General features: G+C 39.7%; 1 protein-coding gene across 1 annotated transcript; it reads left to right on the top strand.

Moving 5' to 3' along the window:
• The first annotated feature begins 2,777 nt into the window (after positions 1–2,777).
• LOC119779349 (rho GDP-dissociation inhibitor 1-like) lies at positions 2,778–20,571 on the top strand. Its single transcript, XM_038278966.1, has 6 exons — positions 2,778–2,910; positions 7,805–7,993; positions 12,438–12,521; positions 17,415–17,491; positions 18,324–18,387; positions 18,918–20,571. The coding sequence occupies exons 2-6, from the start codon at positions 7,807–7,809 to the stop codon at positions 19,115–19,117; spliced, it is 612 nt and encodes a 203-aa protein (XP_038134894.1). The 5' UTR covers positions 2,778–2,910; positions 7,805–7,806; the 3' UTR covers positions 19,118–20,571.
• Positions 20,572–20,998: the final 427 nt, after the last annotated feature.

The raw sequence follows: 20,998 nt of genomic DNA, 5'->3' as shown, positions 1-20,998 counted from the left end.
CGACCCTCAGCCCACTGCCCCAGCATATGACAGCAAAGAAGATCGGGCTGGCCACAACAGACTCATTAAAAACATCCTCAGCAATGTCCGACAGATGTTAAAAGACCTCAGCCTTCTCAGGAAGAATAGTTGTCTTTGGCCCTTTTTGTAGACCGCCTCGGTGTTTCTAGACCAGTTCAACTTATTGCTAAAGTACACTGCCAGGTACTTATAAACCTCCTCAGTGTCTGCAGGGACCCCTGGATGGAAACAGGGATATTGTCACTGCGAGTGACAAAGTCGCCCACCACAGTCCTATATTTACTCTCATCACCCTTTTCAATGCAGCCAACCATAGCTGAGTCATGGGAAAACATCTGAAGGTGGCAGGTAATAGCTGAAGTCTGGTGTGAAGAGGAAGGGGGGCGAGGACAGTCCCCTGAGGGGCTCCAGTGTTGCTGACCACCCTGTCAGACAAACACTTCTGTAGGTGTACATACAGTGATCTACCCGTCAGGTACAGTAATCAACAATCCTTGACATGATGGGGCCTCCACTTGCATCGCAGTCATCTTCTCCCCCAGTAGAGCCGGACAGACGGTGGTGAAATTGGACCAAAGGCGTAACGACACAACAATAGGCCCGAGAGCAACATCATCTGGGTGGGCCCCATATGTAGTACAACACGTGATAAAGGTTCAGGATAAGGTGACAGTTCCATGATTCGGCCAAGAAGATAGGATTATGCAATTCTCACTAGTATATGATCAGACATCACATACGGAAAAATTGTGACTGCGCACCTTGAATGGAACCATTGGTCACAGCGCACCAATACATGTTACAGACATCCCAAGTGCTTATCGTACCTCTTTTTGGTATTGATAGTCGCTAACACATTGTACGTAACGGTTATTGTTTTAATCTATGTGCTGGATTACCCATAATTCCAAGTTGTAGTGTAAAAAATAAATTACTCAAATAAATCGTTCTTTTAAGATCTTTATTGCAGTTTAAAACACATTGTATGAGTGTATTTATTACCAACCGTCTAATGAACTAACAGTTATTAACATAGTAATTAAAAGTACGGTGCCACTGTCTGCTTTGGTATTGGTGTCGTGTTTAAACGGCTCAATTCAATTCAGTTTATTTATAAAGCGCCAAATTCACAACACATGTCATCTCAAGGCACTTTACAGTTCAACCAGATCATACAGTGAAATTGATACAAAGTTTTCTATCTAAGGAAACCAGCTGATTGCATTGACTCAAATACAATCCCTCACACTAAGCATACTTGTAGCGACAGTGGAGAGGAAAAACTCCCTTTTAACAGGAAGAAACCTCCAGCAGAACCAGGCTCAGTGTGAGCGGCCATCTGCCGAGGCCAACTGAGGTTCAAGGAGACAGAAGCAGACATAGAAAATGAAGCATAGATACAAAAAGCAGCTGTAAAAGGCGGCCCCGTCCAGGAAACACACAGCCGGCAGACGAGCTCCGAGCCAGCTCCCATGCCAGAGGACGAAGAGAGCACATCCACTCAGTCACGGTCAGAGAAACAGGACTACACTGGAAAACAGGCTCACCATCCTGCTGAAATCTGGCATGTTTTGCGGTATAAATACGGTCCAGTGCGGTTACTCATTTCAGTATCAGGTGGGTTTAAGAGGAATTTTTCGCACAATTACATCTGTGAAGAGACATAGTCGGCAATTGCGTAGGGGGCTAACCAGTTGTCAGATGGGGCCACTAAGAGGTTGTGGGCCCGTAAGCAATTGGTGTCTCCGCTTATTGATATTTACCCAGTTGGGTCTGACCAGGGGCCTTGGCTCCTCCAGGACTAGCCTCTCAAAGTTTTTCATGATATGGGACTTCAGTGCCACCGCTCTGTAGTCCTGTGGGCCGCTAGGACGCGGAATCTTGTCAGTCCCACCGCTCTGTAGTCCTGTGGGCCGCTAGAACATGGAATCTTGTCAGTGCCACCGCTCTGTAGTCCTGTGGGCAGCTAGGACGTGGAATCTTTGGCACTAGGCAGGACGTCTTCCACAGCCTGGGGACTATCTCGGGGTCCAGGCTCAAAATGAAGACTAGGCTAAGTACTCCACACAGCTGATAGGCACAAGCTTTGAGCACCCTGGGGAAAAAAAAAAAAACCATCAGGGCCTGCAGCTTTTCCAGGGTGGAGTCTGGACAGCTTTTTTCTCACCAGAAATAAAATCAAATATCTTATTTCTTCTTCTTGTTGGATTTATTGGTGGTTGGCAACAAACATTTAGAAGCATTGCCGCCTCTCACTGGTATGGAGTGTGGTTTGTGATGGACTATCTACTAATAAACAAAATATCTTATATCAGTTATTTTTTTATCAATTAGTTAGTCGCTCTTCTTCTTCTAGAGTTTATTGCAGGTGTGCAAAAAACTATATGGGGTATTACCGCCACCAACGGTAAGGAGTGTGGATCAGGACAAACATGCTGTATGTATATATATATATATATATATATATATATATATATATATATATATATATATATATATATATATATATATATATATATATATATATATATATATATATATATACATACATACACCTTAAAATATATATCATACAATACTGCTCTTTTTCCTTTTGTGTTTGATATTTCCTACAGTTATACATAACCTCTTCTATCGTTTCAAATTCCCCACATACATTGCAACTTCCTCTCTCATGTTTTAATTGGTCCCGTTAACAGGGGTGTTGAATATAGACGCGCGGCCCCGGTACGTCAGGCAGGTGGAGCGCGCACGCACACAACCAACCCCATGGCTAAAATAGGGGCGGCGCCTTTTCCCTTGTCCGCCATACTTGCACAAGAGCTCCGAGCAACGAACGCACTTATCTGCAGAGGCACCTGAAATCACTGCTGCTTTTTTAACTTTAAGGTAAGTCCTTATAGTGTTGAGGCTAGCCGATAAGGTTTGACCTAATCTTCCCTCCACCCTGCTCTACTCGGAATTATTCTCGAAGCTTCTCGGCCTCTGACGGCTGATGAGAAGTTGTCAGGCTAGTGCTAGCCGCAGGGTACATTTAGCTTGGTTGGATTGTTTCCTAGCCGCCGCTTGCCTTTTCTCCCAGTCCCACCCTGTGGAAAGTAGCCGACGCCTAGTAAAGTAAAATGTGTGGTAAAATACATATTTTGAGAGTGAGGTTAAAATAAACGACTCGTCGCTTATTGTGAGGCTCCTTGTCGTGCTGTCGCTGCAGTGTTATTGTGTAAAAAGCACAAAACATGCCGGATTTCTAAAAAAATGAGAAGCAGCCCTGTTTGTTAGCTTGTAGCTGTTACATTCATGACATTAGACGGTTTTCTGAGGAGCAGTTTATCGGTTTAATTCCTCTACCAGTTCAGTTTGATGGTTTCCATTTGATCATAAATAGATATTTGATACCAAACTACAAATAAAACATGACGTTTCAAAGCACTGATGCTTTATCTGGCTTTAACCAAATATGCCTATAATCCTGTTTGAAGATCTCTGAAAAAGGTTAGACTAACTTAAAAAAATATATCCTTTTTATGTAGCTCTGCTTTGTACAGGAGGTAAATAAATGTGTTGAGCTGATCTGATTTTATGTTTTAGTTAAAAGCTGTCAAACTACAAACAATTGTATTCCGCTATCTAGCAACTTTTCATAAGTTGTTTGATAGCAACACACTTAAGATAATAATTGATATTTTCCTTGGTAACAAATCAATATTATTGCCAATCCATAAGGGCGTAAATAAATTAATCGAAGGCGGGCAAATTAAGTGCAGAGGCCATGTTTATTTTGTTTTTTGTTTAGAAAAAGCTGTCCTGTTCCACAATTTTATTTCATTAAAACGGTGGGATTACACATTTTCTGCTAAAATCAAATTATAATGCTGTTATAAAGTGCTCTTTTTAAATTTTATACATAAAGTAAGAAGGGGGAGTGGCAGCCTAGTGGTTAGGGCATAGGACTGAGTTCAAACTGAAAAAAATAAATCAAAAAATATTCTATTTTTATGCTTTTTGTTAAGTATACTATACTTCTTTCATCTTATAGAGTGGGAAAAGAATTAAGACATTTATAAACTGGTCATTATCATGCTGTCGGCTCCCAGGAGCTTTCCAACTGTAGTTTTTAAACCCGTTTAGTTGATTAAAACAATGGAGCTGCTTTTTTTTTATTTCCAAACCATAGCCTTTTGGTTCCATTAATTGGATATCTTTCCAATTCCCTGAACTTGGAAAAACTGCTCATGAGTAATGGCAGCATTTAATTTCTATTTGAGAGATTGAATGATAGACTTTTTTTATCTCACAGTGGAGACTTTTACTTGAGCCATTATTTTACAAACAATACAAGATATAAATAAGCAACATTATTAATGTAGTTTGACCGTTTGTACTTTAAACAAAAATGGCAGAAGTGGGTGTCTGGATATGCAAAGCAGCAATCCAGAAGACCGGTTTATAGAAAGGTTTGCCACACCACCAGCGTATCCTTTATATTTCCTTTGTGTAAAGATGTGTTCAGTTTCCTGTCCTGTTCAGTGGTTTGTCTGGTTGTTCCAATAAAGCTGGTTGATTCCCTCCCATAGAATTACAGCAGCCTTGAAACATGTTGACTTTATTATAGGACAAAGCAGCTTTCTTTAATAATAATATTTATATTTTTACATATATATATATATATATATATATATATATAATGTGTATGTATATGTAAATAAATATATGTATATGTAAATAAATATATGTATATATATATATATATGTATATGTAAATAAATATATGTAAATAAATATATATACGCAAGTACCTTAAGTGAAATTTCAGATCACCTTTATACGTGTAGAAAAATCATACTCAAGTGGCTGCTTGAACATGTAGCTATTTTGTTACAAAGCACAAAAAACATTTAATCTTTTGACTTGGTTAAATGTTTTAGTTGTAGAAAATGAAATCCAACAAGGGTTTGACAAATAAGGGGAAAAAATGGTATATATTGCGGTTTTTGTTTGTGCTTGGGCATTTTCAGCTACACAGCTTTTCACTGAGTGTGCTTCTTCATAGCTGCTTCTTTGGGCTTTAAATTCCTCTCATGACTGCTAGTTTGGGCAGGTCAAACAGGACACCAGGCAGAGGTATGGATAGAAATTGACACTTTGCTTGGCATGACAAATCATTGCTATAACATTTCTTTTAGGGATGTTTTAAAGGATTTTCTTTCTGAACTCCTATAACCCTTCCAGTGCATGCAGTAAAACCCTCTCTAAGCTAAGCTACCCGTGAACCAGAAATGCCATAAAAATCCTCTTTCCTTATAAATTTGCTACATTACATTTAGAAGCCAAGGTCATAATCCAAGATGGTGGCAGTCCATTTTAATGCTTCCATATGATATGGGGCTGACTTCCATGAAATGTTAGCTCACTTCTTACTCCACTGAAGAGTTTTATAGAGATGTAGATTTCGTTTTCTAGTAGGCTTTGGGGCCCCAGTACGTTTTGGCATAATTTCACTGGAGGGGACTGTCCTGACGTCTGTGGTCAGAAGGTGTCTAAGCCTACGTTCACACTGTAGCCTGAAGTGACCCAAATCTTTTATTTTTATTTTTTTAGGCCCATATGCGACTTGAATCTGTTCTTTTCATGGCTGTCTGAACAACACTGATCCGATTTTATTCCAATGCGACCAAGGCCACTTGGCTATGTGGTCATGAATCCGATACAAATCTGATTATTTCAAATGCAACCCCTGTCTGAACGGCCAGGTCACATTCATCCGACCTGAACACCATTAATATACGAAAAGATCTCTATTCTGGGTCCTGTTACACAGAAGCAGCAAGAAAAACAACAACCATAGCGGACAATGATGCAGAGAGCAGTATTTATGTATAAACATCTTGATTGTGTTTTTATGGTGGGAAAGATCGCTAGATGCGCTCCGGCAATACCTTCAATGTTTACTTCCGTAAACACAGAGCACGCTGACCTGTGACGTCATTGCCTCCTCTACTGCGCATGCGGGACAGTTGCGTTGTGTGACTGCAGTTCACACAGCAGATCACATACAAGTCTTATATATTTGAAAATGTGAACGGCAACATAAAAAAAAAAAAAAAATCAGATTTCATAAAAAAAATTGGAATTGAGCATCAAGGCCTGCAGTGTGAACGTAGCCTCTGGCGTCAGATCAACAATACAGGCAAGCTCAAGTTTTGTAATGAAGCAGTAAATCATAAAGCTCCTTTGATTTGGGTTAAATAATTTATTTTTTTTCTATAAACAAACTCCAAATACTTCATTTTCGGTAAATAAAGTAGTTTGTTTAGCATAACAAACTTGTATCCTTAAAATTCCAAAAGATATTTCCCAGGTATTGTGAAACACATTTAGATTGTAACTTGTAACTGTATGATATCAAAGGATATGTGGGTTATTGCTGCCTAAAAATGGTACCAGTAATGAGGTTGTTATTGACATCGTTTTAACTTAAGAACACATTTTCATACAAACTCCACAAAGCTGCGTTTTATAAACTGATGATCCTCTCCCTTTGCTGTGTAGAAACATGGAATAAAAGAGAACAAACATTTTGTTTCACTAACATCTGTCATTCTTTTTGGTTGGTTATTCAAGCTTTAAATGTGCTAAAGTTGTTCTTGTTCCTTAAGGAAGATGTAGGATGGTCCCTTTCAGCTTCCAGGCTTGGACTCTGCTGAGTAAGCAACATATCCAATGTATGGCCAGTGGAGTGTTGTTTTGTTAAAACTATTCCAGTACTTCTGTGTGCTTTATTGGTGAATAAAAGTAAGGAGTGTGTGCATCTCCGTTCTTTACTGGGATGGAGTCATTTCAGGACTTTCCTAAACACCCAAATGTCTCTACAGCACCATAAAATATCCCCAAAAGTGTCATAATATTGTTTTCCCACATAACAGCATGTACCGTTTTGATATAAACTGTCCTGTATGCTCCTCACAGCGGTGTGGTGTCTTTTTACTGTGTTAGCGTAGCTACTGTATGTAGGAATCTACGTGAATACTACGGATTTAAATATTTACACTGCATTACTTCAGTAGTCCGTGTGGAGAAGGCGGGTGGGATGGCTGTAGCGTGAATGTCAAGACTCTTGGAGTAAACAGAGCTCTTCCTGCTTTTGTAACTCACTCTGTTCCTGCAAAGGAAATTATTTGAGTGAAACTCCCAAGCTCTTCCAAGGAGAAGTGCAGAAGGAGCAATTATTTGCTCTCATAACAGATCTCTGTTTTGGCAGCAGCTGAACTAGTTATTCCACACATTGAAGCCTTCCTTCCTGATTGAAGTTATTTAACTTTATGAGAAGAGAAATGTTCTAATATTCTCAATGCTGACAGGTTTTCTAAATTGAAACCTTGATTTTATTTCTCAGAAAATATGAATAAAATCTGTCCTTACTAAGGGATTTTCTTCAAAATACCCTGTTGGCTCATGTTTGTCATTCCAGAGTAGCTCAGTTATTTTCCTGTGATATAGACATTATGAAGGCTTCAGTACTGTTCATCACATCCTGCAGGAGAGGCATTTCATCATGTGAGCCACCTAATTCAATTCATAAACTGTATTGATGACGTTATTTCAGGTGGGGTATCACATAGCCAAGATAAAATGTTTTTTTTTTTTTTTTTGTACATCCTCCTGACAGGGGTGGTATTGACTAAAGCATCAAATCAGCAGAGATGTATATCTCTGCCTCTATACACTTTATTCCCAGCTGGCTTTGCTGCCGCTCTGATGCATGTGTATGTTTTTATATCTCCAGACATGGCTGAGGATGAGGTGACCCCAGAGCAGCTAGCAGCCATCGCAGCCGAAAACGAGGAGCCCGAGCCAGTGAACTACAAGCCCCCAGCGCAGAAGTCTGTGAAAGAGATTCAGGAGCTGGATAAAGATGATGAAAGTCTACGGAAATACAAAGAGGCCCTGCTTGGCCCTGGGATCACTGAATCTGGTAATGTTAGAATACGTTTACGTCTATAAAAGAAAGAGTGGCTGCTCTGTTGTTTAAGAAGCATGTGTCCCTGATTGTATTAAGAATGGGTTTTCTTGAAAATGAATAATTCTTTGCTTAAATACTTATTACTAATTGAAATATTTAAAGTAATACATTTTATTAGGAGAAATCAAGCATCTTAATAATAAATTCATGTTCTGTGAAAATCTAATATCAGTTAACGATGAAAGCTTTCTCATGCCAAAAAAAAGGTAAAAACAAACCACTGGTCTTTGTTTTTCCAAGTTTGACGTTTTGCTTCCTATAAGCAAACTTTTCTCAATTCAATTGAATTGTTTGAATTAAGAAAGCTTTTTTGATTGGGAAGCGAAACGTCTTCAAACTTGGAAAACAAAGTCCAGTGGTTTCTTTTTAACTTTATTTGTAATGAGTATGACCTGGATGAATGAGAATCTTCACCAGCATAAGCTTTCTCATGACTTAAAATCACCCAATGAGAGACGCTACGTTGTTGCCTTTTTATTACCCCCCTTTCTTCCTTATATTGGTCGTAATGGGACAGGGATGTCAGCCATACTCAAAAAAACAAAGCAAAAACAAGCATAGATCATCAATCTTCAATTTTGGAACCCAAAAAGTAGAGAAACAGGAGAAATTGAGTGTCTACCTCCGCACAGCTTTTGACATTATGTTGAAAACATGGCAGTGTTAGCATCTAGTCTGTCCCCCTGCAGAGATGGCTAGTTTGTTTGTTATTCTACACTGGATGAGATCCATTGCAACAGTTATCAGTTCCCGTTTTTCCTCTCAAAATCAAACAAGCAGGCGACTGTACGCTTCTTTCACGTGTTTTCACAGATTTTCCATGTGTTTGATGCATTTTAACTAATATATATATTTTAAACAAAAATGGTTTTAACTGGCTCTATCCTTCCAGGCCCCATTTCAAAGTGGGATTAGATAGAATTTGGAAAAGTCTGGTGGTAAATCCCTGCGTACCCTACATTTTTGTCTCCAAAATGCCAAGGAGCCTTTATCTTAAGGAAAAATGAATCCTTCAGGTTACTCCTTGAAATAGGTCTGGTTGGTTGCAGGATTTTTAAAGGTTGACTGGGTTGAACTAAGCCTGTTGCACATTTGAGTCGGACGCAAGAAAAGCATCAGAATCAGCATGTCCTTTACTGTAGGAGCCTGCAGATGTGGGAGAGCAAATGCTCTTTATGCTCCACAGAATTAAATGCATTTTTTATATGAATTCATAGTTTTTTGGAGCGTTCTTGTTTTCGCCAGAATTTATCTTAATAAAATTTTAGCCACAGATAACTCGTATGGAACAAGGATTACTCTTTGAATTACACTGGTTGATGTCGGTGGATGTGTCCACTATATTAAAAAAGAGGAGGATGTCACTCTGTAGTTCCCTTAGCATGCCTTTCACGCTTGATGGGGAAACGCCAGTCTGTTGTTTAAAACTTGTTTTACGCATCACTAGATTGAGGTAAATCATACACACTGTCCCTTTAAGATGCAGGCACCAAAAAGGATTGGTGTACAGTGAACCCTTGTTTATCACGGGGGTTACTTTCCAAAAAGAACCCGCGATAGGTGAAATCCGTCAAGTAGAAACCTTTATTTTTTTTTTTTACAGTTATTATACAATGAAATACTCCATACAACATTGAAATCAAGGAACAAAAACTTTTTACAGGCCCAAGCATTTGTTTAACAAATAAAAGTACGGTATAAACGTTGTTAACTACTGTACTGTAAAATAATATAGTTATAAATAAATAAGTAATAATTTTAATAATCAATACGAAATGAATGGTAATTTTGCGGGGATCAGCACCGCCCCGCCGTAACGGATTGGAACGGGAGAAAATAAAAAATGATTATGAAAAAAAAAAAATACAAAGTACAGCAGGACAAATAGTGACTGACGTGTACAGTACAGTATTTCACTGCTGTTCTGACGGAGCCGCTGCATCCTGATTGCTCTGTGGCGTTTTTTACTTCTAAAGCCTGCGGTGCAGGTGTGTTTTTTGGAGAAAAGAACATAGTTATCGGTAGTTGTTGTCGCTCTTTTTTCTTCTGGGCCAAAAGATCCTTATAAACCGACATGCCACCATTAATATGTTTGACAATAAAGTTTAACAATGCATGATGCAAATCCGTGAAGCAGTGAGACCGTGAAAAGTGAACCGCGTTATAGCGAGGGTTCACTGTACTTGGAAACTAGTAAATATACATCTTTTTATGAGACACCTGTTAGTTAACCTTAATTAGTTGCATTTGTATATAGTGGGTTACAGTTTTTTTTTTTACTGATATTTTAGCCAAAAAAAATAACAAAAAAATACATTCCTACAACTATAAAGTTCAGTGTTTGTTTAGTAAAGGAGCATTGGGGGGTTTTCAGCTCGCAAGAGTTCACAGGATAAGTAGCCAGGGTATAATCCTCAAAGTGGAATTGATTTCTACTAACTTCAAATATGGCCTTATTGTCGCTGTTAAACCCAGCAGTAATTATTACAGGCAGATTATCAATATGATTAATGCTCAAAATATCATTACTTCTCAGAAGAAAGGTTCATCTAAACCAATGTGAGGAGAAATTAATGTTTTAGGAATATTTTAAGCTTAACTGTGGTTTGGAGACGTTATTATGAGTTTGAGTAAAATCTTAACAGGATGGTATGAAAATTATGATCCTATATTCTATGGGCTAAACTACGAAGCGATTTGGTTCATTTTTTGTTTTTGTTTAACCAAAAAAAAACTGAAGTCTAATTAACAATCAGAATGTCTCATTTACAGCAGAGCTGTCCCAGTTTCAGCTCCCCAGAGCTCTGGCATTAAAACAGCTGTAAGATACCGACCCCCTGCAATGCTGCAAGACTTTGCTAAAAAATACTCGAGGAATTTCATGATGGCTTTAAAGATCTAAGAAATATAAACAACAATTTTTGGAGTATAACTGCACTACATCACATATCCTCCTTCTCTTTAAAGACTATTTTTAATACACTGCATTTCTGTACTTTTAGGTACTACCACTAATGCAAGGGCCCCCCTCGGTGTGGATTATAACAAATCTTTATCTTTGACTATGTTACCCAGTTTTTTACAGCCTTGGTCCTTGGGGCCCTTTGTACAGCATTTTTGATGCGTTTCCCTCTAGCCACACTCCTGACTTAAATAAATGGATGGTTAATAGGCCTCTGCTGCTCTTAGTAGCATGCTTAGGAGATAATGGCATAACTTCAATCAGGTGTGGGGAATGGATGCATCTAAATCATGAACTAGGAGGATCAGGGTTGAGGAGGACTGATTCTATCTGTACTGAAGTGTGTGCCTAATGTTTAAGGACGCATCAGTTTTAGTAAAAATTGACTAGAAGATTTAAATTGCATCGGTCTGTGAAGTCTTTGAACTATTATACAAAGAACTATTGGTTAATTCCCAGGTGTGTTCACTCCCACTTTGTTGATACTCTTCTAAATTGCCCAGTTTTCTATCTATTTTCTGCCATCTTACTCCATTACACATAATCACAGTCCTATGACTCTCCAAGGGCGGCATGGACACACATTTAGCACTGTTGCCTTAGAACATCATGGTTCTAGGTTTGAGTTGGCGCCTGAGGTGTTTTAGTGTGGAGTTCATATGTTCTCTCTGCATGTCGAGGCTTAACATGCCTGCTAGTCACTGATTGTTCCAAAATTAACCTCAGGTGTGAGGATGCTTAGATAACCCACCCCTCGTCGTATGGCTGCTAGAAATAAGCTAAGAGCCTCTTTGACTCTTTAGCTTTTGTGTAAAGATATCTGGTGGATGGTTGTTCTCTGCGGGTGATTTTGAGTTTTAGCCTTTACATTTTAAAGCCAGGAACAGCAGATCTCTAATTTGACTAGTCTGTGCCCCGGGATTGTAGTACTGCACCCCTTTGTGACTGAGGAGCTCTTTGTTTATACTACAACTACACATGATTGTTGAACATCTTTTAGTGAGGATATTTCATGACTGTGCATCCTGTGACCCTGACATGCTTTACAATGCATTCAATCATTTAGCTATTCACGCACTGTTGGTGGTAAGCATTGTAGCCACAGCTGTCCTTGGGCACACTGATAGAAGAGAGGCTGCTTGGTGAAGTGTCTTGCCCAATGACTCAACAATTGAGGCAGGAGGAGCTCTAGTTTGAACCAGTGACCCTCTGGTTGCAGGACAAATTCCTGCATCCTGCGTCACTACAACTGGGCCAGAAGAGCAGAGTCGTGTTGGCACCCCATATCTGGAAAGTGCTTTTCTTTTTTAGATTTAGACTCAACTTTATTTATCTCTTAGGATTACTCCTTCAGGGAAATTCTAGTTCCATTTTTCTCAGTGTATTGATCTCCAGATAATTTAACTTTTTTTTTTTTTTTTCAATTTCATTCAGATCCAAATGCTCCCAATGTTCAGGTGACCCGGATGGCCCTCGTCTGTGAAACTGCACCAAACCCTCTGGTGCTAGACCTGCAAGGTGAGTCTGTTCTTTTCTTCTTTCTTCTAACTAAATTACAAAGGACTTCCCGAATCCTGATGTTGCTTAACAGTCTTTTTATTTATTTATTTATTTGTTGTTTTACCTTGCTAAAGATGCTTATGCAAAAAAAGAGGTCCAAATGCAGCCAAACTTCTTAAATTAATCTATTGTGTAAAGTTGACATTAAGAGACCAATACTTCCATCACATCTCCTCATTCTGAGTCCAACTTCAAAGTACTCATAAACTTCTTTTACACTATTTAAGTTATTCCCAGTGGAAAGTCTCCAGCTGGCCACAACATGAAGACCAGAACATTCTGTGCAGTGTCTGCTGTTCTCTGCATCACTGCAGCTTTTTTCAAACTTCTCATCTAATTATGACTGCCTGGTTTGGTAATATAATGAAACTATGCTGATTCTTTTCAGATTTTTATTAATATTTCCACTACATCTTAGGTCCTTTTATGAGTAAAAGCAGTTCTGATTGTTGGAGTAGATCCTCATATGGATTGTTTGCAAGGTGGGAAATTACCCAGGGATGCCACAAAAGATGCACTTTTATTTCCCCATTGTGAGGAGTGGGATACACAAATATTTGATATACTGAAACTGACGTATGAATAGGTGAATCTACCTCCTCTATTACCAATGTTTATGTCTTAAAGAAGGATTTGTCCTCCAAATGTTAGTTTAACTCATTAATGGATAGAATCTCCGGCTCCTTTTCGAAGAATCTGTTGAGGGTGAGTCACACTAGCTTAGTGAGTTAAAGCAGACTCTTGTAGATTTGAAGAGAACACAATGAAGTAATGGGATATGGATGAGCTGTATGCTGGCGTTAACTCAGCAGTCTAACAACTATGGGGCAGAGATGCTGAACATGGAGTTCAACACACATGGGACTGGAGGTTAATTTTAGGCTCCCTCAGTCCAGGATGCATGGAAAATACTGTTTGCATGTGCATTTCTTTCTGTAGATGGTGGCTTTCTGTGTTTTAAGTAAAGTAACAAAGTTTAGGCCATATTTACTAATTTCTGTCTACAAAAGTTTTAATGAGGAAGGTGTTTAGGGCATTAGACACTAGGGAGGCGTTCTACAAAGTCCTAAAAATAAAACCTAAGTTTGCTTCTGTAGTTTAAAGGCAGAGTTTCCCTTTTGAGTATTTCTGAAGATAAGGACCTTCTTGCAGTGATCTGGAGGGTTTCATTATAGGTTGTAATGACACAGTAACTAACCCTTAGCTGTACTTTATTTTTTTTTTTTAAGTATAGCATACCTGAAAGTTCTCCAGTTAGCAGATGTAAAACTAGTAAAGCCAAGATCTGCCTGTGATTAAGATCCTCCCGGATTCCCCATTGTCTGAAAAATCTGTGAAAAATTTTTTAAACGCACTAGGTCTGTAATGGCCCAGCACAACCAAGAATCCCGAGAAGAAAATGCCTCTTATTAATGTTTGAGAAAAAATCTTCAAAGTGCTTGGAATTAAAAAATTTACTTTCTTTTGGTTGGTTAAAATTTTTGAGCAAAGTACACTTTCTTCTAAAGTAAAGAGAAAAAAAATGTTAGGAATAGTGAGTGTCTAAAGCAGAGAAGATGGAGGGAAGAGAGGTGATCTTCTACCTAAACAGTGGAATAGATGAATACCTTTAATCATGCAACTATTATAGAAATGAGATTCACTTAATCATCCCCATAGGGGGAAATAAAATGTTTTCAGCAGCAGGATGGATTAAAGGTGCTTGTTAAGGATAGATTAGTAAATAACCAAACATGTAAAGCAAAAACATGTAAAAACTGTGTAATACAGAAGAGTTTAAATGTTTTCTACAGAATGTAAAATGCTCAAATCATTTGGAAATATAAAAAAGTCAAAGGGAAACCTACTCTAGCCAGGATAAAACACAATAAACATGCTATACGTATAGAGGAAATATGTACGTGAGGTGAATAAGTATTTGCTGTATTTTACACACTCACTATGAGCCCCTCTGTCCAGTTTGGTTCTGTCGACTTTATTTATCCAGTAGTTCTGTTATCCAATCATCCAAAAGGCAGCTCTCTTAGAGACTTAATTCAATGCAAAACAGAGGAAGATCCGTAGGGTTTAATTTGATAATTTACAGCAGCTATATGAGTACATCTCCTTTAAAGAGTCAGCTGATGGCTCGATCAGGCCAGAATGGTTCTGTGGGCGGGAAACAAGGGTCAACCAGGCCAAAAACTGAGTAGTTGTTCTCATCTGCTTCAGAGCAGGCGGGATCAAAGTAAAAAAACACACCATATTCAGTTCAGGCAGCAGCTTGTTTTGGCAAGAAAAAAATCTGATTTCTATGGAGGAAAGATAGCAACACAATGTGGCTTCAGTTCAAAGTTAAAATCTTTGTGAATACAGGTCTTTTTTTTTTTTAGTTTTTTTTTTTTTTTTAGTTTGATAAACTCAGGTAAAACTTGAAAACCTTCCTATTTATGCAAAGCAGTAACTGATGCTTTGCATAAATGGGGGGATTTTTCACACTCCTTCATTTGCAGGTACATTCAAATGTGCCATCTTTATCCAAAGATTTAAAGTTCTTTTACTCTCTTGTGGTCCATTTCACTCTTCATTGCACTTTTTAAAGAGTGAAAAACTACCATAGAAACTTAAAATAAGGCTCAGTGGATTAATCTATCCAAAAGTTGTTGGATTAAGTGTGCATCACTGGTTGTTTAACTTAAATCCCCTATAGCAGGAATCCCCAAAGTCTGTCCCTGAGGGCCACTGTCCTGCAGGTTTTAGAGGTTTCCCTGCTTTAGCACAGCTGATTATAATGATTGCAGTTGATCATTTTTCAATTAAAATCAGCTGTGCTGGAGCAAGGAAACCTCTAAATCCTGCTGGACAGCGGCCTTCGATGACCGACTTTGGGGGTGCCTGCCCTATAGGTTTTATTCTATGGTGATGTTTAAATTTTAAATAGGACTAATGTTAATCATATGTGTGGAGAATTAGTTAATTTCTACTTTTAAAGAATGTCTTATGCTCTCTTCAGTCTTTTTAGGATTGTTTTTCTCTGTTCTGGGGAAAATGGAGCAAACTGACAAGATAAAGACAGTTAGAACAGAGATACCCACTGTGGCCAGCAGGTGGACACATTTCTCATTGAGTGTGAATTTGTGCATCTAAAGTTGGCTGTATAGAACAAAGGCTTCCAGCCTTTATGAATCTACAGCAGAGTGGTCTGTGCATTTCATACGCAATGCCTGGTCTCCATGGTTACAATTGATGTTTTAAAATTAAGAGTTGGGTTTAGGAACAAGGTTAAACTGAGTTTAGGTCAGAGTTGGGTATGAACCCGTAATGGTTGGGCTGTAGAGATGAATGGAAGCTAATCTACAAGGGTAGAGACGCATAAATGTGTGTGTATGAAATATACACTATATTGCCAAAAGTATTTGCTCACCTGCCTTGACTCACATATGAGCTTAAGTGACATCCCGTTCCTAATCCATAGGGTTCAATATGACGTCGGTCCACCCTTTGCAGCTAGAACAGCTTCAACTCTTCTGGGAAGGCTGTCCACAAGGTTTAGGAGTGTGTTTATGGGAATTTTTGACCATTCTTCCAGAAGCGCATTTGTGAGGTCGCACACTGATGTTGGACGAGAAGGCCTGGCTCTCAGTCTCCGCTCTAATTCATCCCAAAGGTGTTCTATCGGGTTGAGGTCAGGACTCTGTGCAGGCCAGTCAAGTTCATCCACACCAGACTCTGTCATCCATGTCTTTATGGACCTTGCTTTGTGCACTGGTGCACAGTCATGTTGGAAGAGGAAGGGGCCAGCTCCAAACTGTTCCCACAAAGTTGGGAGCATGGAATTGTCCAAAATGTCTTGGTATGCTGAAGCATTCAGAGTTCCTTTCACTGGAACTAAGGGGCCAAGCCCAGCTCCTGAAAAACAACCCCACACCATAATCCCCCCTCCACCAAACTTTACATTTGGCACAATGCAGTCAGACAAGTACCGTTCTCCTGGCAACCGCCAAACCCAGACCCGTCCATCAGATTGCCAGATGGAGAAGCGCGATTCGTCACTCCAGAGAACGCGTCTCCACTGCTCTAGAGTCCAGTGGCGGCGTGCTTTACACCACCGCATCCGACGCTTTGCATTGCACTTGGTGATGTATGGCTTGGATGCAGCTGCTCGACCATGGAAACCCATTCCATGAAGCTCTCTGCGCACTGTTCTTGAGCTAATCTGAAGGCCACATGAAGTTTGGAGGTCTGTAGTGATTGACTCTGCAGAAAGTTGGCGACCTCTTCGCACTATGCGCGTCAGCATCCGCTGACCCCGCTCCGTCAGTTTACGTGGCCTACCACTTCGTAGCTGAGTTGCTGTCGTTCCCAAACACTTCCATTTTCTTATAATACAGCTGACAGTTGACTGTGGAATATTTAGGAGCGAGGAAATTTCACGACTGGATTTGTTGCACAGGTGGCATCCTATCACAGTTCCACGCTGGAATTCACTGAGCTCCTGAGAGCGACCCATTCTTTCACAAATGTTTGTAAAAACAGTCTGCATGCCTAGGTGCTTGAATTTATACACCTGTGGCCATGGAAGTGATTGGAACACCTGATTCCAATAATTTGGATGGGTGAGCAAATACTTTTGGCAATATAGTGTAGGTGTATATGAAGGACCCATATTGGTGCCATAAAGTTGGAAATTACAATTAAAGTTGTATCCGTTTTTATTTATATATATATATATATATAGCCAAATTATTAAAATTCTTGTAGTATTAAAGGTTTTTTTTATTTGTGGATTTTGAGAAAGATTCATGATTGTTTAAGGCGTTGTGATGATTTTTTTTGTCCTGGTGTCTAATTCTTCTTCAACTTGTCCTACAGGAGACCTTGAAGCTTTCAAGATGCAGGCCTTCGTGCTAAAGGAGGGAGTAGAATACAAAATAAAAATCAGCTTTAAGGTAAGAAACTAAGAGCCTTTTAAAGAGGCTGAATACAGTTAGCCATAGCAGAGTAATACCTGAAACACAGGCTTTGTCAGATTTTCTAAGCTTGTTACCATTAGGGGTGTGGGAAATAATCGTTTTGGCGATATATCGTGATATTCGGCTGCCCAATATAATATCGATCTTTCAATTCTTAGTATCGATTTAAAAAAAAAAAACAATGGTTACATAAAACATTGATGGGAAAATGGGGCTACCTCTGCACCACCACTCTGGCAGAAAGCGCTGTGGAGCCCTTTAACGTTGTGTGCAGCACCAAATCTGTATTTGAGGCAGTCACAGTGGAAGAAAACCCCAAACAACATGGATAATAATACCTAATCAATATTTTTTGATGAAAATATACAGCACTTGCTGTTTTATCTCATCATTTGATTTTGATAGCTGGGGAAAATATGGCAATATATAGTGATACTGCAATATCGTGATAATATCGTATCGTGACCCAAGTATCGCGACATGTATCGAATCGCAATACTCATGCCAATACTCACCTCTAGTTACCATGGTGACATCCCAGAGAGTAGAGCTTTGTGGAGAAATGTTCACAAATTGGATCCAGTGAAAAAGAAAATGTCCCAAAAAAATCATTGATCCCCTGCAGCTCATTTTAGCCGCTGGGTAATAGAGTAGATTAGCTTTGTTAAAAAGACGACCAATCATTTTATAACTTATTCAACCATTCACATAGCTTCAGTGAATATCACTGAAAACATGATTAAAATATGCATGTAATGGTGTAGATATTCCACCTTCTGTCTGCCAATATCTATGTTTGTGCCCTCAGGTGAACAAGGAGATCGTTTCAGGACTGAAGTACGTGCAGCAGACGTTCAGGAAAGGAATGAAAAGTGAGTCAGCGTCCTCTCCTGGTGTTTTTTTTTTTTGGAAAGTGACTGTCCACTTGTGACACAGAGACGCCACAGTGCTGTCTCTGAAGCTCAGCAGCGACTGACCCTGTTGGTAAAACTAAAAATGGTTTTAACAGCTAGATGTTAAATCAAAATGCCAAAAATGTTAATATTTAGTGTTAGTTTCTTTAAAATCCATTGCTGCCTCCCCCTCATTGTATCAAAGATTTAGGATTTGATGCCTAAAAATTGGACAATTTCTTTTGTCTTTCGTTCTATTTTTCCATATTGGGACCTACTATGACCAAATGAAACCAAAACTGTTATCTTTAGAAAATCAGACTTCTTTATGCTTTTGGAGGTGATTTTCTTCTGACACGGGTTTGATTTAAGAAAAACAAAAACAAAACCTGTATGATGTAATACCAAGAGCTGATTCCTTCTGTTTGTCTCACACGCTGTAACAGAAATTAATGTAAAATCTGTGAAGGGAGCCTGTTTAAAGCATCTTTATTTTCTCCCCTGTACAGTTGATAAATCGGACTACATGGTGGGCAGCTACGGGCCCCGCCCCACTGAATATGACTTCCTGACCACGATCGAGGAGGCTCCTAAAGGCATGCTGGCCCGTGGGAACTACGTCATCAAATCTAAGTTTACCGACGATGACAAGCACGACCACCTGTCCTGGGAGTGGAACCTCAACATCAAGAAAGACTGGAACGATTGAAAAGGGGCCTTTATGTTAAGGGGAGAGTAGGATGGGTAGGGGGCTGTGATCCCTCCAGCGCACCCCCCTCCCTCCCACTCTCTTCCTCTCCTCCTCCCATCCTCACCCCATGTCCACCATTTCTGCCTTTGTTTTTACTTTGCATTTCATGCTCTCATGCCTTGGTTCTGGCCTGACTGAACCCTGCCGTCTTTCCTCCGTCCATTTTCACCAATCCCCGCACGACGTCTCATTGGTTGCACACGACTCTGTAGCACCAGGCTCCCCCCCTCACACCCAGCTCTGGTCCTCCTGGTTTTAGCTGCTTGAAGAGATTAACCCCTCCCCCTGCCTTCACCCCACTCCCAGAATGGTGTCTTCCTCTTTCAGTATGAAGTACATGTGGACAAGCAACTGTACAATCAACTTTCGTTTGCCTTTTTATTTATATATATATCTACTTGTATCAATGGTTGTGTAATGTGACTGTATTCACATGTTAATCAGCTGTTGTGTTCATAGCTAACCCCACCTCATCCACCCCCACCCTGCCCTCCTTGGCAGTAGCATTCCTTTGTTTGGTGTCTTTTGATACAAGAACCAATACCTGCCTTGTACCAACAGTTCGATGGGAGCTGCTCTGTAGCGCCTTCACTAAATGTATTCTTACCCCTCCCCCTCCTGTACCCAGGAGGTTGGGGCCAAAGTCGACAAAAGAAGTGTGAAGTATAAAAGTAGCTGCCTTATGTCTAAACTTATCAACGTGTCTTCAGTGTACGAGCAGCAATCCGCCATCAGCTGTTCTGTTTCACTTCCATCTGTAGCCCTGCTGTAGTTAAACAGGTTTCTGATTTGCAGCTCTGCACAAAGCTCCCCCCCACCAATCTAAATAAGTGGGTGAATGTTCCCACGAACTGTGGGGGGGATAAAATGGCAAAACAATAATCCAGTATGGGTTCTCTTGCTCCACCCAGCTACGAGGCCTTAGTACCAATCTACAGTCGTGTGGAGGAAAACCAACATTAGAAATGTTTATTTTTTAACCGTTGTTCCCTATAGCCTTATTGTTCACCATTCACACTACATCGCCCATGCAGATTGTTAAGAGGAGGTATAGAGGAGGCTGAGCCAGCCACCGCCTGCTGCTGCCGCCGCCACCGGAGACCTTGGCGGTGTCTGGTCTCAGCCTGTTGACTGACGGGGCCTTGAGCCTTTTTTCTAAATGAGCGACCCACCCACCCACCAGATCAGGTGACACTAAACTAACCAATAATGTTGGAAGAAATTAAATCAAGTCGTACTGTACCAGAACATCTGGATGTAAAAACACTTTCTTCTCATCGCTATGTATTCCTGCACCATACATTCCCTCACATTGTACAGTTTCTATGAAAACACTGGCATGCTGGTGGGGTTGTATATTATATCATTTGTGGTTGCTCTTATCGGTCATTAAAGATTTTGCTCAACTTGGCCTCTGATGTGTCTTGGATGAAGTAATGTTACAGCTTTAGACTTTCAGTACTTTTAAGATTTTCATCTAGTTGGCATATAGCTTTAAAATTAGTTTTGCAGAGCTGATCATTGGTGTGATTATTTCAGTAACCAAACCCCTGGAGAAGTTAAGTGGTTTTCTTAAAGTTGATCTTAAGCATTGTTTTTTGTAAGAAACTCTAACTTACCAGCTCATTTATTATAAACTACTGTCCACTATGTCCTACGAACATAAGCAGACTTAGTTAACTAAGATCCTATTCCTTTACTTTTTCAGACTACTAACTATTGCTACTAATTATGAAAAGTATTTCCCAAGCATTGGGGGTTGAGATGAAACAAAAAATAAAATGGTTGAAACACAAGGATGTAGTGGAGAGACTAAAATGAACGAGTAAGGCTGTAATT

Source organism: Cyprinodon tularosa, unplaced genomic scaffold (genome assembly GCF_016077235.1).
Source record: "Cyprinodon tularosa strain WSP-4 unplaced genomic scaffold, ASM1607723v1 ctg146, whole genome shotgun sequence".
NCBI classification, from domain to species: Eukaryota; Metazoa; Chordata; class Actinopteri; order Cyprinodontiformes; family Cyprinodontidae; genus Cyprinodon; species Cyprinodon tularosa.
Note: the sequence above shows the minus strand (reverse complement) of the source record. Positions and strands in the feature narration are given on the sequence as shown.